The 24,946-nt window shown below is 48.0% G+C and overlaps 2 protein-coding genes across 5 annotated transcripts; both read right to left on the minus strand.

The window, feature by feature from the left end:
* Positions 1-2,756: 2,756 nt before the first annotated feature.
* HMGN2 (high mobility group nucleosomal binding domain 2) lies at positions 2,757-6,539 on the minus strand. Its single transcript, XM_030464559.1, has 6 exons — positions 6,162-6,539; positions 5,319-5,363; positions 4,939-4,968; positions 4,566-4,616; positions 4,129-4,224; positions 2,757-3,699 (listed from the first exon to the last, which is right to left on the minus strand). Exons 1-6 carry the CDS (start codon positions 6,174-6,176, stop codon positions 3,664-3,666), a joined length of 273 nt encoding a protein of 90 aa, XP_030320419.1. The 5' UTR covers positions 6,177-6,539; the 3' UTR covers positions 2,757-3,663.
* A 1,754-nt stretch (positions 6,540-8,293) lies between these two features.
* DHDDS (dehydrodolichyl diphosphate synthase subunit) lies at positions 8,294-20,685 on the minus strand. Of its 4 annotated transcripts, none has more exons than XM_030464483.1 (9): positions 20,590-20,685; positions 19,220-19,295; positions 18,183-18,299; positions 16,869-17,011; positions 15,570-15,686; positions 15,276-15,377; positions 14,506-14,620; positions 12,533-12,640; positions 8,295-9,817 (listed from the first exon to the last, which is right to left on the minus strand). In XM_030464483.1, the coding sequence occupies exons 2-9, from the start codon at positions 19,280-19,282 to the stop codon at positions 9,581-9,583; spliced, it is 1,002 nt and encodes a 333-aa protein (XP_030320343.1). In that variant the 5' UTR covers positions 19,283-19,295; positions 20,590-20,685; the 3' UTR covers positions 8,295-9,580. The 4 variants fall into 4 exon arrangements, with proteins under 4 accessions (XP_030320344.1, XP_030320343.1, XP_030320341.1 ...); XM_030464481.1 differs by having other exon boundaries at positions 19,220-19,298; XM_030464482.1 differs by lacking the exon at positions 20,590-20,685 and adding an exon at positions 19,382-19,484 and having other exon boundaries at positions 19,220-19,298.
* Between the last annotated feature and the right edge of the window lie 4,261 nt (positions 20,686-24,946).

Consider the following 24,946-nt stretch of genomic DNA (forward strand, 5'->3'; position numbering starts at 1 on the left):
GCTCTTCTAACCACGAAACACACAGAACGGCAGCACGGCCCTGCCTGCTCTTTAGCTTTTAATTTACAGAACTAATTAGTTGGATTGACTGTCTTTATAGCATCCCTTCCCCTCTATTTGCTTAAGCAGAAATAGATGAGCCCTGCGTGTCAAATCAAGCCCAACAGGCCAATAACTCCAGTGCAAGGGCACATCTGGTGGTGGGAAACACCTCAGCTGGGGCAGGAGCTTCAAATCCTGCAGTGAGAATTCGTGGTGCTTCCTGCAGGCTGAGCCCCCCCCAGCCAAGACACAGCTCAAAGCTTCCCTTAACACACATGGAGGGGATGTGCTGATCAGCAAAGAGATTGTGAGCTAGGTTAAAGGAAAAGCCACAAGTTTTGTAGCAAAAATAGAATTAGAATCAATAGAAATAGAATCAGTATTTCCCCAAGTGTGAGACAGGTGGGGAAGGCATTTTGGTGATGGGGTTGGTATCCCTGAGCTGTGCTGAGGTTTGGGAATTCCCTGGTCAGAGGCAGATAGCAGAGCTAAGAGCTAGAGAAACCTACAGAAAAAAGACAGACTCCTTTTCCTGCTCAGCTGGAGAAAAAAAACCTGTACAGGGACACAGGGGACAGCACCACACAGCTCAGGCTTCCAGCTCCTGAAAAGATTAATAGCTGAGCAATAAGCTCTTCAACAAAAAGCAGCCCTGCAATTACACTTTATTAACAGTGCTTTATTTAATGACCAGGGGATGAAGAGCCCTTCCAACCACAAAGATGTTCAGGAACACCAGAGCATTCCAGTTGGCAACCCACTCCAAACCCCATTGGGTTTGGAACTGCTGCTTCTTCCTGACAGGAACCAGGAGGCTCAGGGAAGGCAAGGTAGGACATCTCAAAATGTCTGATTTAAAAACCTTTAATTAAAACATTAGTGCAATAGAATGATAATGACATTATTATTGAGTGAAATCCCACTTTCACTGCCCAGAGAGCACTTGCAGCATCAGTCAGGTAGTGAGGAAGTCTCAGATCATTCCACACCCTCCAAGTTCATCTGCCTCTGCTACTGGGAAACTGGGACTTGCTGGAAATACTGAATTCAGCCCTCACTTGTGTGTTTTAATTACTCTTGCACTCTTCCACAGCATACCAGAGCCACACCAGGGTATTCTGAAAGTCCCCCTGTCAATCCTTGACTTTTGGTATGTCCTCACAAACACAGAAAACACCGAGAATTAACAATCAGCAGCTGCATCCTACTGCTGGGTTGCTCTGGCAAGTTGTATTTTTGTTGGCAGTTTCCAAGCTGCTTCTGGGTGGGGTGTATGGAAGTCACTGGTCACATATGAGAACTGCTCACACACACACTATATTCTCACTACATGTGTACACACAGACAGATACACACGTCTGTCTACATCAGTGTGTGTTTACTTTACTGTGGTGTTTATTAAAATGACTCTTTGAATGCTGTACAATTCCATTGCATGCTAAATTACAATGGCAACTTTACACTGGGTTGTGTTCAGCTCCTTCACTTACAAGTGTTTTCTAAATCATTGAAGGAAACCCAGATCCTACTGATAACAGAAGGAATTTTGTTTTTCACTTGGACAGAAGTTTTGCTTGATCAAAGACTGGAAGTTTTATTACTTACACAACCACAGCCTTTTAATGAGTGTTAAAACATAGCATTCTTTTTTCAAGGATAACTAAGAAAGCTGCTTCAAAAATGTGCATTGTGGGGAGTACTTCGTGGAGCATGATGGAAGGACTTACAAGAGGGAGTGATAGAAGGCAAAGGAAAATTGCATTTTGAAGTTAATGCAGATCACTGTTTTCCCTTTATGACACAAATTTCCTTCCAACATGCATTTCTCTTGTTCCAGTTTTAATTTATATCTGTTGCACATGATATGAGCAATAGGGCACATATTTTGTTTGCTAGGGTAAATTTAAGACATCCCAGCTAGGAGAGCACAAGATGGAACAACAGTTTCAATTTGGTCCATTCCAAAATGGCAGTTTTCTGTCCACCCAGTCATTCTAGAATACTTCTGAATCTGCACAATTTCCTGATGTTTAACTCTGTGCTGTTCCATTTCATCAGATTCCCTCTAACACCACAAGTTGAAACACATCATGGAACTTCACTGAGGATACTTCAGTCCCAGAGAAAGCCAGAGATGGAAAAAACCTTCCACCTGAGTTATTGAGGGGACATTTACACATCAGGGCTTTGGGCTGGCTCTGTAGTGTAACCAGCAACCATAAAAATGGTGCATTTTCACTCAACAAATCTCATTTCCTGCTCAGTCACAACCACACCAAAATATGGATTTGCTTAGCAGAACCAACACCATTTGAGCTCAACCTAACACAATCAGCTTTATGGAGCTACTTCTGGTTTCAGAACCAAGAAAAGCTGACCAAAACCTTTTTTTTTTTGCCACAGCCACTGCAAACTGGCTGCATTCTTCCCCTTTTTTGGATAGCACTACTTTTTAGACATTAACACTATTTATCTCAGTTGCTTCACTTACCTGTTGTGTTGGTTTCTGTAGGAAGCCTGCAGTGATCTAGGTTTTTGGTAAGGAAACCTCACTTTTCCTTTAAAACTGAATTAATTATCTGAACCAAGATGCTTTAAAGAAATTCTTGGCCATCAGCAAGACATTGCCTAAACAGAAATGCATACAAAGCAAGGATTCTTCTGCCATTAAACCCCATCAGAGATGAAAAGAGAAATTAGAAAGGCATTAACAGTCCAAGCCAAACCGTATCCAGCTTTATTAAAGGTACTTTTCAGAAACAATCATGGTAATTTAGGCAGGACATGGGCTACAATCTGCAACATCTTACAACGACTGTTGAACTCCCCCTCCCTTCATGGACTACCAAAACATAAAAGTTGCTAGAAAACTGAAGAATCTTCATTTCATACTTGAAAAAGGAAAAGTTTAGAGTGAGGGTGGACACTTTCACATTTATAGCATGTTGTTTAACAACTCTTCACAAACCTACCCTGACTTTTAGAGGGAAAAAAAAGATAAAAATTAAAATGCAGGCTTCTTCATCTGAAGATCCACAATAGAAAAGAGGAAGCACAGCTCCTTTCAGAGCTGCTTTATCCCAATTAGACATCAGAAGTCTGGATTGCAGACTTCTAAACTGCATTTAGAGTGGCAAGTCCCAAAATGCCTTTTTTTTTTTCCCCACCATATTCTGGAGTGACAGGCTCTAGGCAAACAACAAGGACAGGAAAGGAACCAAAGGGCATTAGAAACTGGTTTTGAAGTTGGCAACAGGCATCTTGGGAGCACAAAGGTTCACTGGGATGCACTTCACAGAACTGAACAGATGTGCAGCATGAAGGAATCCTTCCTCTAGTCAGGAAGAAGCCCTCCTTCCAAAAACTGGGGGACCAGGAAAACTTTCTTCATTAAAATTTAGGTTCCAGAAATTGACTAAGTGACATTTGTCCCCACACTCCCCCAACCCCATCCCACCCCCCCCCAGCCCCAAAACACAACAACGAAGCGGTCTGTGTGCTAACAACATAGCTTAAAAAAAAGTAAAACAAAATTCTGCATTGTTATAAAACTTGATAAAAAATAGTATTTCAAACTGTACAGTCACCAGAAGTACACAGTTATCAAAAATTCACACATTTTTACTTGGCTTCACCAGCACCTTCAGCTTTCTGTGCCTAAAAGAAAAAGGGGAACCAGTAAATACCAAGCTGCACTTGCACCACCACCAGCTGATAAAGCATTTTTCAAAAGAGCAATTCTCTCCTCAAAAGAGATCTTAGCTGGGCTTCAATTTTGAATAAAATGAAATCTAACATTTGAGGGCCCATCAAAGGCAACCTGAAGCTGCTTTATTAGGTGACAGCAATGTTTTCAGAACAAGGCAGAACAGTAACTTCCACGTGGCAATCCAACTGGCAGAAAGACAACTTTAACTCTTTCCCATCCTAGCAACACCCTCCCACAGCTGCCTCGTTTGTGTCACCAGCAACAGCTCTAACTAATCAAGTGGTAATTCCTCTTTAGCAGCACAAGCCTAGACCTGCCTGATATAGAAAAAGATATTTTGCTGACAGAAGACAAGCTGCCAGAGCTGCTTGTTTTACCTGGTCTGTTTTGGCATCTCCATTTTCTGCAGGGTTGTTTCCCTCCTTGCCAGCATCAGCTTTCCCCTTCTTTCCCTTGGGTAACTTCTCGCTCTTCTGTGAAGGGAAGGTGAGGCACCACCATTACAAACACCAACAGAAGCCCTTTAGCCACAAGAATCCCAAAACTAGAATGGTAAAAAGCAACTCTGGATGCTGGCCCAAGGAGAATGCACCACACGAATGCTTTCATGTTTAAGAGCTTGACAGCTGTCAAGTCTTTGCCTTGGGAATTTTTAATGTAAATCCTGTAGATTTCAGAAGTTTTCACTGCAGGTTTAAAGAAATGATGCAGCTCCATTTCATCCCTCCAGATGTCATTATTTAAAGTTTTATTTGGGATTACCTGACAAGTCTAAACCTCAGAACCTCTCAGTAACAGCACTGACACAACTTACCTTTGGAGCTGCCTTTTTAGGTTTAGGCTCTGGCTTTGGCGGAGCAGGCTTCTGCAAGCAAGGAGAAAAAAAAACCCATAACTCTTATATTATTCCCATTAGGAACATCCTACCTTTTAGAAACATTCAAACCAAACAGTTCAGTTTTAGGCAAGCAAATCAAAACACTGGAAACAGAAGCACTTGATTTATCAGTTATTCTACCACTCCTCCCACAGCACCACACAATGGGGCAGTTTGGTAAGCCACAAACTTTCTTTCCACTGAACTCTGTCTCTCCAGAATATCCCCAGTTCTTGCAGACGTTGGATCTAATACTAAAGCTTGAACTATTCTGTGTTGTCAGAACTCTGCTCAAGAGAAGAATACTCACAGCAGATAACCTTGCTGATCTCCGTTGTGGCTGTTTAAAGAGAAAAACAAATTAATTTAAGGTGATTAAAATATAAACTATAAAAAGCTCATTTCAAAGCAGTAAAAGCCCAGATCTGATTTTCAACTTTCAGTCCCCTTACTCCCATTCTCAAGAAATACAGAACCATCCCGTTTATATTACTGCTAATAACTAACAGTAGTTTCAAGTAGAGTTTTCAGGGTTAGGGTTAAAAGACAGCTAATACTTGGGAAAGTCAGAATCAATTAACACCAACCCTCCCTCAGCTCCTCCTCCCTCAGTTCTTAATTTTGATGAAGTTAAACCTCATCTTCCAACGTAAACACTTTATGATCCAACTTTCTCCAAACACTTCTTACCTCATCCTTAACTTTGGCCTTATCGCCCTTGGCGTCTCCTTCAGCCTAGGAGGTGACACACAAGCGGTACAGACAAGTCAGGGGGAGGCCGGCTCAGCTCCCAAACCCGCACCGGCCGCTCCGTTTCCATCTCCACAGGAAACATTCCCACCTCCTCCCCGGAGCCTCCCGAGCCCTGACACCGCCTCAGCCCGGCGGGGCTGCCCCTCAAACATCGCTCCGGAGCCTCTGGAAAGGAGGCCCCAGCGCGTCCCACACCACAGCGGGGCGGGAGCCGACCCTTCCCTCGGGGTGTGAGGAGGGGGAGCGACGCTGCCCCCTCAGGGAGGCCCCGGCCCCGTTCCCGCCCACGGCTGCCCCCGCGGGGCGGCGGTTTTGGCGGCAAAGCCTCCCGGGCGCCGCTTCCCGCCCTTTCCCGCCCCACCGGCTGCTCCCCCCCCGCTCCTCCTCCTCCTCCTCTCTCCGCCTCCTCCTCCCCCTTCCCCCCCTTTCCTCTCCTCACACCATCCTCCCGCCAAAACCAACCGGATCGGACCGGTGCCGCGCCCCTCCCCCGCTGCCGTTAGCCCCCGCGCGCGCGGCCGGTAACGGTCCCCGCGCCGCCCCGCCCCCACCCCCGCTGGGGCCTCGCGCACCCGTTACCGCCCCGGAGAGAACGGGGGAGGAACGGGGGCAGGAAAAGATAAGGGGGAGTGGGGGGGTGATGAACGCCTAGTCCCGCCTCCATCCCCCCCTTTCTGAGGCGCGGGCGGTGCGGGGAAAGGAGAAGGCGGGGGGGGGGGGGGTAGGGGCAGCGGGAAGGTAGGCCCCGCCGGCGCGGAGGAGCCCCGCGGAGCCACGTACCTTTCTCTTCGGCATGGCTCCGTGCGGGCGTGTTGCGTGTGTGCGTGAGGAGAGAGGAGCTCGGCGTGAAGGGGCGGAGGAAATAGGGATGAAGGGGGTGGGGGGAGCCGGGCGCGCTCGGTCCGGGGCGGCGGCGAGAAGCGGAGGAGGGAAAGGGGAGGAAGGGGAAGGGAAGGAGGGGGGGAAGGGGAGGGTGAGGGAAAAGGGGAGGGGGGGGGAAAGGAAGGGTGCGGGCGGTGGGACGCGGGTGACGGGCGGTGTGCGGCGGGGGCTGCCTCCCGGGCTGGCTCCGCTGGCTCCAGACCCCACTAATTTGAATCGGGTGTTTATAAAGTTTTATATAGAGCCGGACGCGGTCCAACCGGTTCCAACCGGATCCCCACCGCCCCGCTTGCCCATTGGTGTGTCCGGGTCACGTGGGGTGGGGGCCAAGCAAGGAGGGAGGGGATGGAAAGAGGAGAAAAAAAAAATAATAATAAAAAAATAATAAAAAAGAGAAAATAAAAGAAAAAAAAAAGAAAAAAGAAAAAAAGGGATTGGGGGGGTCGGGGAGGGGGTGGCGCACGCGCAGCACGGCCCCGCCCCCCCCCCCCCCTTTCCCTCCTCCCCATTCCCGCCTCCCGCGCGCCGCAGAGCTCCGCGGGCGGGAAACGCTGAGGGGAGGGGAAGCGGCTTGGGACACGCACACACAAAAAAAAAAGGGGAAAAAAACCCCAGGAATGCAAAAGGTGGCGGGGGTTGGGTACCCCCTGCTGCCCCCTTCATACATAAGGGGGGGGATGAGAAGGAGAGGGGGGGGGTGCTCCCTTTCCGCTCTGTTCCAAGCCCCGGGGAGGCCCCTCCGCCCCCGCGGAGCTGTTCGTTCAGCACCTGAGAGACCGCGGGAAGGGAAGGGACCCCCCCAAGCCCCCCGGTTCGGCTCCACACCCCGAAATCAGCTTAAGAGCTTGTTCCTAGGGGAAACTAAAAAGTGGGAGGGGGATTTCCAGCCAGAGAAAGGTGAGGGGGAGGGTGAGAACGGGATAAAATAGGAGGGGGGGGGGGAAAAAAAAGGAAATGCAAAAATTTGACACCAAAACCCTTCACTACTTGCTCAAAGTGACTGAAGTTGGGCTCCATTCTCCCACCTGGGCACAATTCTGACACGAAACACCTCATCATGCCCCAAACTTTTAACCTTTTCCCTGAACCTCAGCGCCAAAAAAACACCCCAAGGAGCAAGCACCCCCTTGTCCCTTCCCAGGAAACCTCGGGATTTTTCAGACTTCAGTTGCCTGAAATGCAATTTTTTTTCCAGTTACACTCATTTTTTTCATGTCTTCAGCAAGTTTACATCAATGAGAGTGAATTCTCCCCAAAACCAGTCTGGGTTTTCCACACTGGGTGCACACTCCTAAAATTCGAGTTTGCCAGTGTAATTTTTACCCACCTTCTAAACAAAGCAAGGCTGGAACACCAATTCCAGTTAGAATTTAACTGCACTACCCATTCCAGTTGGCATTTTACTGGAATAACTGATGGGAATGGAATCAACCAGCTGTCAGGTAGCACAAACCTTTTTTCACTGCCTGAAGGACTTTTCCTCCTCCCCTACAACAGCAATGGATGAAAACTTTCCCTAAAAGCCTTTTGTAAACCAGAGGCTTTAAAATACCCCAACAACAGTACTACCACTGTTTGGTCACCTGTATCATAACACAACTGAAAAACTTTTTTTTTTTTTTAAGGCAAAAAACACATCCTTGAGTAGAAGAGCTTTTCCTTTGGAGAGTGCTCCATCTCATGGAGAGAAAACTATTTTCACAGGTAAGTGCCTGAAATGTGAAGACAAAGAAAATGCAATAAAAGAAAGGTGAAATATGCAGCTCCCATCACCTCAGCACCTGTTGTTGTCCAAGCTGCTGTTTGCTACTTACTCAAGAGGAGGTTCAGGCACGGAGCTTCACTGGGCCAAGCCTTGGGCTATCAGCAAATTGCTCACAATAAACCCTTAAAAAGAACACAGCTTCAAACCCTTCCCAGCCTAGCAGGAATCAGATGAGGAGCCTGCCATGGTTTAAATATTACTTTAGGCCTGGATGCTGACTTGATGGCACCTTGGAATAAAATCTTATGTAGTCTTAAAATGTTCAGCTTATTTTGTTAAATAAAGATTGGTATGAAGATGCTTTATTCACAATTTGATAATGCAGTTTGCTCTGCACAATCACATTCAAAGTGCTGCTGAGTTTGCAGCACTCACAAGTCTTTTTAAATCTGCATTTTCTTGTTTTCACCTGGAGGTAAAAAGGAACCTTGCTTTAAAACCAGCAATAGCTGTTAAGTGATGCACCTGTACATCCAAAACAAAAAAAGACATTTTCTATTATTTTGACCATGGGGACGGAAACAGTCTTGGAAATAAGCTAAGTCCATCTCCCTGCTGATGGAAAATAGGGAACAAACAGCACTCCACAGCTGCTCCCGTGGCACTCAGCTGAAGGGCCCTTCTCAGCCATTTTGGCTGGGGTCAGAGGTTGGTTTTGGCTACTGTATTCCTGAACCAAACCCACCCTCCTTCCCTGGAAACAGGATGTTAAGTCATAGCTCTAAAAAGGTCTCTGAGGGATTTGGTGTACTGCATCCATTACCTGGTTTTAGCCAACTTGTCCTTTTTAAACCATGAAATTAATTCCCAGCCAATCAGTATTCCTTGCCTGCTTGGAGCCTCTTTCCCAAGCACAGACCATGCCAACTTCATCATCTCAAGCATTTGGGTTTTCCCCACAAACACTGCTCAGAAGGGACCACAGGACCTGATGAAGCTTTGGTGTATCTTTTTTCTTTACAAGCTCTCACTTCAGCTCTTTGAAAGCCAAGAGCAGATACATCAAATCCAGCAGAGCGAGATGGGAAAAAGATAAAATGCTGCCATGAAGGAGGGAGTGGGGAAACTCTTCACCACTGCTTAGCACAGAGCTGCCTGATACACCAGGAATAATCCTCTCCCTTGTCCCCTTATGGGACAAGCAGAGGAAATCTCCACTCCTGCAAAGCCATGGGAAGAATAAATCCATGCTGATCTACCAAGACTGAACTGGGTTTGCCTGGGCCAAGTTACGAGGAGTAAAACAAAACTGGAAGCTCATTTTAGATACACTTCTCACAGAAACACCCCGGCCCATAAAGCAGCAGTAATCATCTGGGAGGGGGTGTTCTCCTTCCTCAGGGGCAGGGCAGCAAGACAGGAGGACAGCATTCCCTTCCCCAGGAGCATCAGCAAGGTTCACAGCCCTCAGACCGGGCCAGTGGGGCCGTGAAGTCCCAGAGCAGCCCTGCAACCCCACAGCAGAACCGCACCGAGTCACCTCCTCTGGGCAGCAGTTGTTCCCTCTAACACAGTTAAATATTGTCTTCCCGAGACCACCCCAGCACCTGTGTCAGGCAGACACCGTACACAATCTTTCAAAGAAGTCTGCTCTCTTGTGCTCCAGTGCCTGGAGGAAGCCCTGGATCCTCTCCTCCTTCATGGCTGTGCATTTCTGCAACAGCGTCTGGCGGCGCCGGGAGTCTCCGTGGGAGGCAAACCCCTCCTGCTGCAGCTTCTTTGTCACATAAGCCTGATCCTTTTCCATCTCTTGACGCCTCCTCTCCTCCAGGTAGGAGTTTCTGGCCTTCTATAGGGAAAAGCAATGGTGTGTTAGCACTTAACAGCCCTTTTCAGCAGCACGGGTTAGAGGAGAAACGGCCTCTGCAGGTGAAATGAATGGGCTCTGCGTGTGACTCCTCCACACTGGGGCAGTCTGCTGGATGGGTTAGAAAAAAAGATACAGGAATATCCTTCTGGACCCCATAACACAAGGTCTGTTCACAGCATTAACCCCTGGTTAAAACAGAGAAAAGGTCATGAGAGATTGTGAAAAAACCCTCAGATACCAGAAGCAGAGAGGAACACGAGGGCTTTCAAACCACAGCCCTGCACACAAGCTGTTCTCATCAGTGTCAGCACAGCATCTTTGAGTCTACTCATAGAGCATCTGAAAGGTTTTAGGGGATTCAGAACACTGATTTAGGAGGCAACTCTTGGAGCTGATGATCAGCTATTGCAATAATCAGCTTCAGCATAAAAGCAGGAGTGGGCTCAGCATTCCCAAATGCCTGTGATCTAATAATGTACCAGCTCGAGGCACAGCAGGATGGGCAGAAGAAAGGCAAAGGCAGCAGCTATCCTTGCCTACCCCTTCCAGTATTTGAAATATTTTTATAGAACATGACTTTTGGATTTCCTCTTATTGCACCTCTCCTACCCTGCAGCCTCTAACAGCAGAAGATCTGCATGCATATTAAGCTCTCATTTATTAAAAAAAGTAGAATTGGTCAATGTGACATAACCTGACACACACACACACACACACACACACACACACACATGCTTAGGGAGTGCTGGCCTTTCAAATGAGCAAGAAACTATTCTAATGAGAGCCTGACTCACTCCTCACCACACTGTCTCTGCACCCAAGTCAGTACTCTATGCTCTGGCACTGTAAATTAGCTTTTTCCTGAGCTGAAACATCCCTAGCTATAGAAATCCTACTGAACTGAGAGCACTCCACTGCTGTAGCTCTGCTTCTTTGATATGCAAAGATCATCAGCCTGTTCAGAGTAAGACTTCCACCTCTGGACAAAGTGAAATTCTGCCTGATCACCAGAAAAGACTCAGCATGACCACTGCCATAGGGCAAGCTGGGCAACCAGCAACTGCAATTTCTCCCCTGGCCTACAATGTACCAAAAGCAGATTATAGCTGATCCAGTGAGCAACAACCAGCTAGTAGACTCCCTTAACTAGCAGGCTAACTAGAAAATGAAGATAGATGCTGTTTGAGTTGATGGAAGGATGGCATCTCTTGTCAAATGCCTCACAATCAAGTTTTTTATCCTTGTCAAACCTTCCATCCAGTTGCCTAGCCATGCCACAACTGCCTCCAGTGTCCTGAAGACAGCAGCACTCTCCATGTCCTATATCCTGGCTTCTCAGCATGTCATCCATCCTGACTGGCAAGCATCCTTTGCACCAAGATAATTTGTTTCAGAAGCTCCAAATACTTTTGCTTTTCAAGAGCACTGATTTAAAATGCAAAAAAACCCAGCTGCTAAACCTCAGCAGTTCCTTTGAGTGAGAAATCCTTCCTTCTCCACAACTGGGCTGCATCTCTTGATAAAAGAGCAGCCTTAGATACTGTAAAGTGGGTCTTCCAGCAAGAAAACTGACCAAAATGTGAATGTGGATGATAAGAAACCCTGATAGTGGCAGAACATGAACACACAGAGCCACAAATGAGCACTAAGAAAAGATGAGGCCAGCCAGGAGCAGAATGCAGTATTTGTTACCCATCAGAAATCAGCACTAGGAGCACAGTCAGAACAGTGACCTTACTGTTCAACACTGTTCAAGACAGAGGCAAAGCTCATGTCAGTGACAAACACTGCAGCCTTTTTTGCTTCCCTCTCTCTGAAAAAGGTGAAGTGCCATCAGTTGTGTTAATACAATGGATTACTCATAGGAAAAGGGCAGACCTGGGGTAGAAATGGGAATAGAAGAGGTTAAGAACATGGATAATTTGGATGCTTCCAGACTGACCAGACCTGATTAAATTCACCCGTAATCATGACTGTCTAGAAACTCTTTAACAAGGTAAGCAAGGTCCCTGAAGGTAGAAAAGGGCAATATAATGTGTCTTAAAACAACCAGAGGACCCAGATAATTAAAGAACAGAGATACTCAGGAACCAGATCTGGTGGAGGCAAGAGTCACCACACTGAGTTCCTCCTCCTGCCACTTGCTGCTGTCTCTGCTACAAGCTGCTGCCCTCCAGATTTCCCCATCAAGGGCTCCATCTCCCAGACTTGTTTTGCTTAAAAATAGCCAGATTTCTAAGTGCCTTCTAAGTCAGCCAGGTTTATCAGAACCAGGTCAGGGAGAGCTCACAACCACAAATCTAATAGGAGAGGAACGATGAGAATGAGCCCTAGGACCAATCTCTTTGCTAGGCATATCTGAACCCACCAGAAAGAAGACACTTGTCCACAGCCTCACTTCAGCTGCCAGAAAACCCTAAATCCCCTCATTACAACCCTAAAAACAATAGCAGAGTTAGAGCATGCAAATCCTCCCTGCTCATTCCAGAGTGAACTCAGCAGGCTTTGCTTAAACCACAGATGATCTGGGGTGAGTTAAACCAAATTTGCCCTCTGCTTACTTGTTCTGTCCTGTTAGCTGAGAAGAGGGGACAGCTACTGCTCTTTCCATCAGCTGGAAGTGAGTAACAGAGACAGGGGTGACTTTTAGACATTGCAGATATTCCCAAAAGCAGAGGAGTCACCAGAGTTTACCTGTAAAGCACTGTAGTTCATCTGGAACCGAAGGATAGCCTCACACAAGTTCCAAAAGGAATATTCTGGCCACAAGACAGACTGAAACACCAGGCATGAATGGGATGTCTGCAGAAAGCAAGATCACCAACAATTTAATCTAGTGAAGGAAAAATCATTAAGATGCAGCTTTTTTGGTCAAATTATGGCAGTTTCCCCACAAAGATTTCACCCAGGCTGTGTTATCAGATTCTACAGAAAACAAAACAAATCCCAGCAGGGAGAGTTTGAAATTGCACAGTGAAGAGTCTAATTAGTTTTTAGACACATTTTAGTCATCCACTCCTGTAAGAACACTAGCAGAATTCTTTCTGATGCTATGTTGGTCTTCACAGAGATATTTTTAATAGCTTAAGTATCACAGATGTATAACAAAACTAAAATAGCAACACTGGACTACCAAAGGCTGAGTTAAGGGAATAACAGATGAACTGAGGATCAGGACATGACATTTACCAAGTGACATCCCATCATACTCCTTCCTGCCCACTCATGGCTTTTAAACTGCTTAATGAATCTCAGAGCTGTGGGGGCACTGAATGTATCCCAGAGCTGAAACATGCAATATTGCAAGTTAAAATCAATTTTTTTTTGCCATCAAGTTCCCTGTGGTTTCAAGCAAGTGTTTCCCTACAAGCATTACTACAAAATGTAACACTGGAAGGACTGGATGACTTAAAACTGCAATGATAGAAAAACTGAGTGCCAATTCTATACCAAAAAACCATCTTTAAGGACATTTTGACACCAGCAAGCACAACTTCCTCAGGCTTCGGGGCTTCCCAGCAAAGGGAAATTGGCACAAGGACAAGTTCTCCCTCTGCCACTTTTGCACTAAGCCCCAGCAGGGGAGAGGGGCACCATGCCAGCCCAACTCCCAGAGCACTGACTTCCTCAGCAATGCTCCACCAGCCACAAGGTCAGGCTCTGAGAGTCATCTCTGCCAGGATTAGGAGCAAGAGAAATGTTAGTTTGCAGCACTGACCCCCATCCAGGGTATAGGTGTGCCCAAAAAATACAGAGAGAAGAGGGAGATGCCCTGGTAGGTAACCACAACCTGGGCCAGACAACTTGTGTGAGCTCAGCACTTAAATGAGTTGGAACAGGAATATCAGATGTGGTTGCTTAAGGGTTTTGGCTTCAAATTGTGCATGTAAAACAAAACATAAGCTGTAGGTAAAGGAGCTCAACTCAAGTGTCCTCCTGCAAAGTTTGGCTTACAAACAAGTCAGTATTGCCTGGAGAGAGAAATGGAAGCAGCTTTGGATCCTGTAACTGCAAATACATGAACTTTACACATGTTCAGAACTCACTATGGTTCAGTTCAGCAGCTCAGTCATGCTGATCTGGCTTTGGCATCCTTAGAACCTGCCTTGGGAGGTCTTGTTTCATTAGGAAACTCAAATAGACTTCTGAAACTGACAATTCAGGTGTGTGCACCACCCGTACGTTCCAGGGTTACACTTCTAATACCTACAGCTAGCATGGGCCAAACACCTAATCAAACACCTAATCAAACACCTAATCTAGACACCCATCCTGGGATTTCCTCATCTCAGAAATACTGCCAGGTTAAATTGATAAAAGGCAGGAAATCACCAATCAAATGGGGAATTACCTAAAAGTGAGAAGAGGAGCAGATGGATGAGCAATTCATTATTTCCTTGACTGCTGTCAGCTACACTAATTTGTCATTTCTTATTAAGTGTTTCAGGATGATATCATTTCAGACTTGTGCTGCAAGGTGTTCCAGGCACTCACAGAACTGCTGGAAACTGATTCCTCAGAAGTGGCCTAGCACTCAGAACATGCAAGAAGTTTCCAAACCCTTGGCAGAGCAGTTAAAGAGCCTTCATGTCAGTTTATGCCTGGAGTCAGCAGAACATTCTCTGAAGCAAAAATGGAATATTTCAAGGAGAAAACAAAGACTTTACCTGCCAGAGCAAGAAGTCACTCAACCGAACCTCTCCAGAGGTCCGAATCAGGAGGTCTGGGTCAGGGGAGTTGTTGGTGTACAGACACTTTTCAAGCAATGACTCAGACACATCACTAAGAAAGACAGAGGCAGCTATTAACATTACTTTCCTGACCCAATATAGGTGCCACTGCTAACTCAGATCTACTGAGGGGTTGTTTTTTTTTATATAAACCCAGGACAATAGATTAGAACTGGATAGTGGAGCTGCCTCAACTTGCTTCTGCTGGACACTGCTGTCTAATCCAGGGGCTATCTGAGATCTCAGCCCACAGAGCAACCCTCCTTGCTCCATGCTCTTCGAAACATAATACAGTGGTGGAACCAGACTGTGAGGACTTCCATCTGGAGCAGAATGCCAACTACTCCATCTCCTCCAGAGTGGAGGAACAGCTCATGATTCATCTGCTGTTTGACCTCATAGCTACAACTGCCAGCCAAGGAGCCAATTGTGGCATAATGTGGCATAATATCTGCCTTCCCATTTAAACTAACTTAAGACACAGACCTGATTTCTCTTCTGCCTTGGTTGTGTATCTATCACCATGGGAACTGAAATAATAAAGCTACTAGGCAATGTTTGGTTAAGCCATTTGTTCCAGTCACACTGGTTTAATGAGATCTATTTAAAAGCCACTTGGCTTCTGAGAAGTTATTATTAAGGTGTAGGTGGCAAGACAGGCAGCCTTCAGCTGGGAGGCCTCAGACAGACAGACAGACAAGAGTTACCTGGGCTCCAGCAGTCCTTGTTCCACCCCCCATGCCATCTCCCTGACAGCATTGCTGATTTCATGTCTTGATGTGTATGCAAAGCAGACATTTAGAAAGCACCTGAAAAGAGGAGAAAGGTGTCAAAGATCAGCCTAGGGAAGGTCCAGCAGATGATGGGAAAGTATCTAGAGCAGTTATTTGTGCTTGTAGGACAAATTAAAAATAAAAAAAAGGGTGTATCATGTCTGCCAAGCCTCCAGGTTGAAGAGGAAGGCATGAGGTATCAGCTACTTCAAACTGTGTGTGACTTACTTGTTGTAGTTCCTAGTTGCCAGCACAGCTTGGGCAATCAGCTCCTGAATATCCAAAGGCAGAAGTGGCAGATCCCCAAGGACACGGATACACACCCCGTGCTTCTTCAGGTTCTCCCTACAGCCAACAGCAAGAGTGAGGAGCAGAGAAAACAGCTCAGCCTGTCCTGCACAAGTGTTGTGTTTGCACAACTGCCACCAAGTGAAAACAGCAGGCACAGAGCAGGCAAAGCTGCAGCAAAACTAAGAATTGAAGAAAAAAGCAAACTAACCAAATGGGTTTTGGGTGTTGAAAGCTTGCTCAGATTGATCATCCCAAATCATTCCATAAAAGGAAAATGATCATTCCCTGTGCCTGAGGTACAGACATAACCAAAGGACCAGAGAATGAGCAGAGACTTGGCATTCCAACCCAAAGTTCTGAAAATCCATATGGAAAGTTTAAGTGTACAACCACAGGCTCCAGGCACCTGTAACTAGTGGAAAATTAAGATGAGTAATGGTAACCCCAGAGTAGCACAAGTACTTCCTGGTGTAAGGAAAGATCAGTGTATCACTGAGGGAATGGGGGCAGTGGAGTGAATACCACATGACACAGGAAACCACACCTGCCTGTTACAGCCTTATTCTGAGCAGATGAGACACCCCAGGGGGTGTTTAGAGGTTCCTGCTGTTATCTGACTGATGCCACAAACCCCCTGAGGAAGGACCACAGTGGGTAGAAACCAGGGAAATGGCCTCCTGGCTTTCAAAACTGACTTCCACTGGGTAAGGGCCCCTTCCATGCACCACTCTTTGCACCAGTCAGGTGTGGTGGGGAAACAAACACATTCCTTGAGCAACAGGGTGCTGTAACACCTCACCCTGCTCACACCAACCTGTTGTAGTTCCATCTACACACAACACAGGAACTGGTTTTCCCATCCCAACAAGTGACTTAACGCACCGGGTCCCAAGTTACTGCTGAGTTTAAGATCAGCCAAGAACACTGTGACAGAATTTAGGACAAGGCTTTCACACCTGATGGAACCACAGCATCCAGCACTCTTGTGCTAAGCAGGATTTTCTAATTTGTCCTTCTTCAAAGGCTGGACTGTCCCATTGGTTTGGATAAGATTGTTGCAAAATAAGCCACAAATCTGGGGTGCCTGGGGGGGAATGTGTGTGCTCAGAAGCTCTACACAAACCTCCAGCTGGAGGTGGAGAACATCTTCCTTCATTTTCCCAACTGGTAACACCTCTTAATCACGTTCTGCTTTAGTTCCACCCAGTGGGAATAGAGAGAGGAGGAATTTCTTACTGTTCTTCAAGCAGGCGGCTGAATTTCTGTCTTGCCAGCTCCATCAGTCCATCCACCTCCTCCTTGGAACGTTTAAAATTCTCAATACTAAAGGCATAAACTGTCACCTCCTGGATGCCCAGGTTTAAGCACCACCGTAGTGTCTGCAGGAAAACAAAACACAATGGAAAAACAAAACCTGAGGGAAAACAAAACCCAGCTGAGCACCCTCAGAGGATCAGACAGGTCAGTAAGACCCAGCCTCTCCACTGCCAAAAAGTTCCTTGTTTTCTGCAATGCCAAGATGCAAGAAGAAACAAATATCAGGGTGTGACAAAAGAAAACATGTGATGAGAAAAAAAAATCTCTTTTCTCTGGGTGGATCAGTCCCCTGTTCACATCCTTGGCTGTGAATCTACAACAGACAGAGGACAGATCCACCTAGAGAAAAGAGATTTTTTTTCTCATCACATGTTTGTTTTTTTTTTTACATCCTGATATTTGTTTCTTCCTTCTTCCAAGGATGTGAATAGGGGACTGGTCCACCCAGAGAAAGCAGTTCTTGTAGGAAACATAAGTTATATAGTACTGTACCTTTAAAAACCTCTTCAGAGATTTAAATGCTTCAAAATCCACAGTGCAGAGCTTTTAATTGAGTGTAAAACAGAGGAGGGGGGGAAAACTGATTTGAAGGATGGTAACAGGAAGAGGGAGAGGAGCTGGAGTTGGGAAGCCTGGGATTCCACTGAAGGAACACAATCCAGCAGTAGAGCAGTACAGGCAGCTGGGGAACACAGCTCAGGCTTTCAATGAGCAACATCAGGGCAGCAAACATCCTCAGGGAATGACTAGAGAGTCCAGAGGAAGGCAAAAGAGATGATTGGTGGACTGGAATATCACTCATGAGGAAAGACTGAGAGAGCTGAGATTCTTTAGCCTGGAGGAGAGAAGGCTGAGAAGAGATCATATCAATGTCTACAACTATCTAAAGGGTGGGTGCAAGAAACATGGAGCCAGACTCTTCTCAGTGGTCCCCAGTGACAGGACAAGGAGGGGCAATGGGCACAAGCTGGAACATAGCAATATTTCCATTTAAACAGGAACATAGGAACATGTTCCATTTAAACATCAGAAAAAACTTCTTTACTCTGAGGGCAGCAAGGCACAAGCTGCCCAGGGGGGCTGTGGAGTCCCCTTCTCTGGAGAGGAAATCCAAGACCCGCTTGGATGCAGCCCTGGGTGATACTGCTTTAGTGGGAGAGTCAGACTGGAGGATTTCTAGAGACCCCTTCCACCTCTTGATCATTCTGTGATCCTTTCTCTGATCCTCCCCACCTGTGCCAGTTTGTCAAAGCCTTGTGAGTGCCCCTGCTGCCTCTCCACGTGGCACTTCTGGGCGTAGCGGCGATTGCCATCCATGATGAAGGCAACGTGCTTGGGCATGGGACCTGCCTGGGAAAAAAGGAGAGAGAGAGCTGAGCAGGGAGCAAAGAGAGAGCCAAGCTGCTGCCCTGAACTGCAGGGAGTTCAGTGCCCTCATTCCTGGCAGCACCACCACCTGTTTGCAGGAGTGCTGAGCCCACCTCCCTGCTTTGAGTCTGGAGCTGGGCAGAGTAAGAGGTTGGTTCTCTCTGCTCAGCCTGGTTTAGGACTGGTTTAGGACTGGTTTAGGCTTGGTTTAGGACTGGTTTAGGACTGGTTTAGGCTCTCTAATCAGCAGGGCAGCAGTGACAAACACCTCCACTGAAAAGCAACTTTGCTCTCCCTGTTTTCTCTCCCACAACACAACACTGGAGAGCTGAGGAGAGCAGCACAGCCCCTCTGCAGCTCCAGGGGAGGGTGCACACCATTTTATGCTGCCATCAGTGTAGTAGTGGGGTTTTTTTTTTTCACTCCAAGGCCATTTCCACAGGCACAACTAACTTAAATAATATAAAAAAAAGTCATGAGACTTTCCCTCACTCCAGAGGAGCATTCCTTTCCACTGACCTCATTAGTTCCTCTTATAAGGACAGCAGCACCAACTACAAGGCTCTGCTGAGCAAGGGCAGAATTGTCCTGGAAGTGGCAATTTATTCATTCCACTCAGGAAAAACTGTCATTTCTTAGAGTCCCAGTCCCAGCACCTTATTCCCACCCTCCTCCCATGCCCTGCCTTCCTCAGCAAGGACACAGAACATGGAAGCCTGGGACTGTGAGCTCATTATTGGCCAGCCCTGCCTACAGCCCTGCTCATTTCCAAGACTTGAGGAATTTTCCACCCATGAATGCTGCTCAGCCCGTGGCAGCACTCACATCCAACCCTTGCTGGCAAGGCTGGAGCAGAGAGATCATCTGCAGGGAAACCCCAGGGAAAGAAATTCCTTCCTTACCTTAATGATGTTGGCACAAAACCTCTCAATGATGGTCAGCTCACCTTCCCTGATCCACGACATGGCTCACCCAGAGCTCCTTTTCAACAGGAAAATCAAAATAAATGGGTTAGAGGCACAGGAGATTCTGTTGGAGCCCAAGGCAAGGCTACAAACCATCACCTTGCAAAAACAAGCTTTGAGTAGCTGCTTTGGAGCCCTTTTTATCCCCTTGAGAAGCAAGGGAGCTCAGAAATGAGCTCTGGGGGTTTTCAGCTGTCAGAGTGGATTCTGAACTAGATAAAAACCTAACTACATCTTCCAGCCAAACCAGCTTCTCAGTTAGTCCAGCCCTGCAGCCTGGGCTACCCCCAGCTGAGTCACAGAGAACACAAACCAACCTTGAATGCTTTTGTGTTGGAGCTATTGGACACCTTCCAAATGAAGCAATCACCTGCATCACCAACTGCCCTGCACAAGCATCACCACTGAGATTTATTTTCCTTCTAAAGTAGGGAACTTTGGCCTCCAGAGCTGTAAAAACACAGGTTTTTTTTAAACCCCATTATCTGCACATCACACCGACATCTGGTGCGAGCTAAGGAGATACAAGTTTGCTCAACTTCCACATTTCATCTTTAATTCTCTCAGCAAGGAACCTCTCAGAGACTCAGCTGAGGAAGCTCTGAGCTGGGGGGACAACAATCCAGATCCCAACTCCACTCATTTCACCGCCTCTTCCCCCAGGAAGGGGAGGTTCTACCCACACATCCAGCCCCGAAACACGAACCCAAGGAACTACTGGAGCTCTTTAAGGCTCCCCGGGAATAGCTCAGCCTGCAAACCCCCCCTCCTCCCCTTCCCCTGCGCTGCTAACACCCAGCGAGCTTTCCCAGCGGATTTTACACCCTCACCTTAAAAAAAATAAAACAACTCTGGGAAAGAAGCCCCGAGCCGGTGAGCCAGGGGCACAGCACCAGAAACCCGTGATGGGTTCAGCCCCAGCCCGGGAGAGCCCCTCGGGCTGCCCCCCCCAGCGCGGAAAGTAGGGGAGGGACACACACCCAGAACACCCCTCACGGGTGGGACAATCCCCTCTCACGGGTGGGGTAATCCCTCCTCACGGGTGGGGTAATCCCTCCTCACGGGTGGGGTAATCCCCTCTCACGGGTGGGACAATCCCTCCCCGCAGAGCCCCCCACGAGCTGCGGGAGGGCGGCCGGGAGCGGAAGCCGAATCTCCCCGCTGAGAGCGGGCACGGGGCGTCCCCCCGGCGCCGTCACGGGGGGGGGGGGGAGGGGGGGGGAGGGAGCGGCCACCGAGGGACAGCGGCGGGAGAGACACAGAAGGGACAAACCCCCCCATCCCGGGTCCCGCTGCCCGCCCGTTACCTCCTCGGTCCCGGCGGCGCCGCCTCAGCCTCCACCGGGGGTGACGTCACCTTCCGCCTGCGTCACCCGCGAGCGCCCGGGGCCGCGGAGGGGGGGGGCGGGACGGATATGTGGGCGTGGCCATGGAGATGGGCGTGGCCCCCGCCAGGCAATGGCGGGAAAGGGGAGGGAGGGGGGGGGGGCGTGGGCGTTCCGTGGAGAGTGGGGAAGGGCGGAGGAACCGTGGGGACTGCGTGGGCTGGGGGGGGTTGGGGAGGGTCAGGGCGATGGTAGAGTTTGGGGGGGCTATGGGGGGTGTAGGGCCATGGCAGGAGTTGGGGGGCTATAGGGGGTGTAGGGCTATGGCAGGAGTTGGGGGGGCTATGGGGGTTGCAGGGCCATGGCAGGGTTTGGGGGGGCTATGGGGGGTGCAGGGCCATGGCAGGGTTTCGGGGGGGCCATGGGGGGTGCAGGGCCATGGCAGGGTTTGGGGGGGGTTATGGGGGGTGCAGGGCCATGGCAGGGTTTGGGGGGACTGTGGGGGGTGCAGGGCTATGGCAGGAGTTGGGGGGGCTCTGGGGGGCAGTGAACTGACAGCCATACCAGAGTTGGGGGGTTCCCTGTAAGCTGCAGTGGGGGTGGGTTTGGCTGTGGGGATGGCGGGGGGGATGGGATCAGAGTGGTTTGGGGGGGCTGGGAGTGTGGGTTCCCAGTGCTCCCCCCCTCACTTCTGTGCTGTTAAAACCCAGTTTGGGTCTGGGCTTCTTCAGCCCCCCCGGGAGAACAAATTGCTTTCCCCCACACAGAACATCACCAGCAGCCATTGCCCATGGTCTTTTATTTTTAATTTTTTTTTTTTCCAGAAAAGAAAAAAAAAAAAACCAACCAACCACATAGCACATTTTACACACTCGGTACAAAAACAAATTTAAAAAAAAAAAATAATAATAAAGGAGGGGGAAACCCCTGCAGCAACAGGACCCGGAGATCCCACTGCAGGGACTCCCCCAAGAAATCTCTTGGGAAAGCTCAGCCGGGGGTAACCCCAGAGCCCCCCCAAGCCCCTCCTGGGTTCTTCCCTCCCTCCCCACCCCACTTCATAAAAATTCACGAGTTTTGACACGAACAAGCTTTGGTTGCTAGCAGTAAACATGGATTACATTCTTCCGTCTCCTCACGACCCGAGGCTTTGGCACCCGGGGGGACGCAGAGTCCGGTCCCGTCCCCCCCCTCTCTTTCCCGAGGGACGGATTCTCCTCCTACATTCAAACGCTCCCGTGGCAGAGCAGGACCCTGAGTGTGCAGCCTCATCCCCACCCGTCACTCGTGGAGCCCGAAGGGGGGGTGATGATGAAGCTCTTTAATTATTGTCACGATACGGGAACCAACCACCCCAAAAAAAAACCCCCACGAATCCACACACAAACGAACAAAAAATAAAAACAACAAAAACAAAACAAAACAAAAGACCAAAAAACCACAAAAAACAAAAAACAAACAACAAAAAAACCACCACAACAAAAAAACCCCACAAACCCCCCCAAAAAAACCAAACCAAAAAACCCAAACCAAACAAAAAAAAAAACAACCCCAACGACACAAAAAAAAACCCAAACAACAAAAAACAAGAAAAAAAACCCCAAAACAAAAAAACCCACCCCCAAACCAAAACAAACAACAACCCCCCCAAAAAAAAACCCTTACAAACAAACAAACCAAACAAACAAAAAAAAAAAAACAACACAAGGAGAAGAGCTGAATCAATCCCATCTTCTCCCACGTGGCTTTCCCTTTACAGATAGAAACCCCTGGTTGGTTTGGTTTTCGTGGTGTTTTTTGTTTTTTTTTTTTTTATTTTTGGAGCCCCCGGGGGGAGGGGAGAAGAGGGGGGGGACCTGAGTGATTCTTTGCTCTTTTTAGCCTGGGGCAGGGTTGGTTCCAGAGTTCATATCCCCACCCTGAGTTGCAAGGCAGGGTACACAGAGAAGATCCTGTCTCCCTGGTCCATAACCTCCTAGATGCTTTGGCTAGTATATTTTTTTTTTTAATATTTTTTCCCCTTTTTATTTAATCCCCTCCCCCTCTTACTCTTGTAAACAATAATCAAGGAGAATACTGAGAGAAAGCAGAAAGATTTACAGAGGTATTTACAAACACCAGACATCTAGCAGGGAAAAAAAATAAAATAAAATAAAATAAAATAAAATAAAATAAAATAAAATAAAATAATCACCAAACTGGGGAAAAAATCCTATGAGATTCTTCAAAGCAGACACAAGAACAAGGGGAGGGGAAGGTGGGGGGCAGCAGTTTCAGGAAACCAAGAGCCCCCGGCGCAGAGGAGCAGCCCAGGGCTCTCTATTGCATTTACCCCGCTGGGACAAAAAGCTCTTTTCCTGAAGTAGTTTTGTCTTGATCCCATGGCTAATCATGCCCTAAAAATCCTTCCCCCTCAGCCCCCTCTCCCCAGAAGACAACACCACCACCTCACCCTAAAAACTACCAGAGCAGGAGTGGGGGGGGGATTCTGCTCTCCATCTGCCCTTCCCTGGGGCTTGCAAATCCTTGGAGGTGTCCCCAGGGTTCTGGCAGCCTCAGGAAATCCCAGCAGGGAGGATGGGATGGAAAGGTGCCCCCCAACATTTCCTGCACTACACCTAAACCTATGGCTACCTAAAATCCAGCAGAACCCACGCTCACAGCCTGACACCCCAGCACGGTGAGATCCTGACACTCCAGCCATCCCCCGGGGTTTTCAGTGAAGTATTGAACCCCCCCCCAAATAAAAAAACCAAACCAAGCCCCACAAGAGTTTCCTCTCAAAACCAAAGCTCCAGAATTTCCCCCCTGGATCACCTGGATCTGATCCAGCATCTGGGGGAAGCCAGGAAGGGAGGGGAAAGATGGAGGAGTTGCAGCTCCCTCAGGCTTAGGTCCATCCTTTGGGTCCTTTATCCCAAAGGTCACCACCAACCTTTTGCTGACCCCCCCATCCTGGTTTTCTGACCCCCCCATCCTGGTTTTTTGACCCCCCCATCCTGGTTTTCTGACCCCCCCATCCTGGTTTTTTGACCTCCCCATCCTGGTTTTCTGCCCCCCCAGCACCCACCAGCTGGAAGCTTGGGTGCCACTCAGAGGGAGACTCTGGGATGGGGCAGGACTGGAGAATTCCCTTCAGGGCAGCAGGGAGGGGACATGAAAATGTAAACAGGAGAGAAAAATTAGAGAATACTCAAAAACCACCAGGCTGGGAGCAAAATCTGGAATTGGGGGAACCAATGTGGGCTCTAGCAGCTGTTCCCTGGCACTGCCTGGCTTCTCCATCCCTGCAGGGAGCACACACGGATTGACAAGACCCGAATTCCTCCTCAGACCAGTGGGGAAGGGAAAGAGATTCCATGAAAATACAGTTAAAAAGGAAAAAAAAACCACCCCAAACAAACAACAACCCAAACGTACAAAAAAAAACAAACCAAAAAACAACCAACCCCAAAAAAAGCTCAGCAAGACTTCAGTCCACCTGGCAAACATCCAGTGAGGTAGATCTACACTTCCAGTACAAACTTTGTCACCTCTTTGTGCTGTTAGAAAAAAAAAACCTCCTCTCTGTCCAGCACTGGGCTACAGAGGCATTTTATCCCTGAGATTGCTCGAATACCTGAGAATAAGTTGCAGGAATTACGTCCTTTCTCTCTCTTTCTTTTTTTCTCTCTTTTTTTTTTTTTTTTTTTCCTTAAAGATTAAAATATACAAAAATACAAAACCAGAATATTTATATTTAAAAAAAAAAATAATTAAAAATAAGCTAAACCAACCAAAAAAAAAAAAAAAAAAGAAGAAAAAAAAAAGAAAAAAGAAAAAGAAAACAAAAAAGCCAAAACCCAAAAGTAACCAACCCCAAAACCCAAAACAAAGACAAACAAACCCAAGGATACGTCACTCACGCACATCCTAGTGCAGCTTTCACTCCATGTTGGCTTTGGCACGGCTGGGGAGGCTGCCCCAGGAGAAGGTTTGTCCACCAAGGCCAATAAATAAAGGCAAGACTTGGGGGGGCCCCCAGGAGAGCAGCTGATAAAGCCCCCCCTGAAGCTTTCTCCTCTGCCCTCGAGGAGGCTCAGCCCAGGAGCTGGGGGGTTCTGGAGTGTGGGATGGGTGGATGGAGCAGAGGTGGTGGGTTTGTCCTGGGTGGGTTTGAGCCAGAGCCCATGGGAAGGACTCAGGCCTGGATCAAGCCAGGATCTGGGAACAGCTCCCGAGGGAAACGCTGCCAGCAGCATCTCCTGGAGCCACCTCTGCCCCAGGGCCAGCACCCAAGGCTTTACCAAGAGGGATTTCCAGCCCATGCAGCCCTCCTGCTCCCCGTTTTGGAGGCAGG

Source organism: Calypte anna, chromosome 23, assembly GCF_003957555.1.
Source record: "Calypte anna isolate BGI_N300 chromosome 23, bCalAnn1_v1.p, whole genome shotgun sequence".
NCBI classification, from domain to species: domain Eukaryota; kingdom Metazoa; phylum Chordata; class Aves; order Apodiformes; family Trochilidae; genus Calypte; species Calypte anna.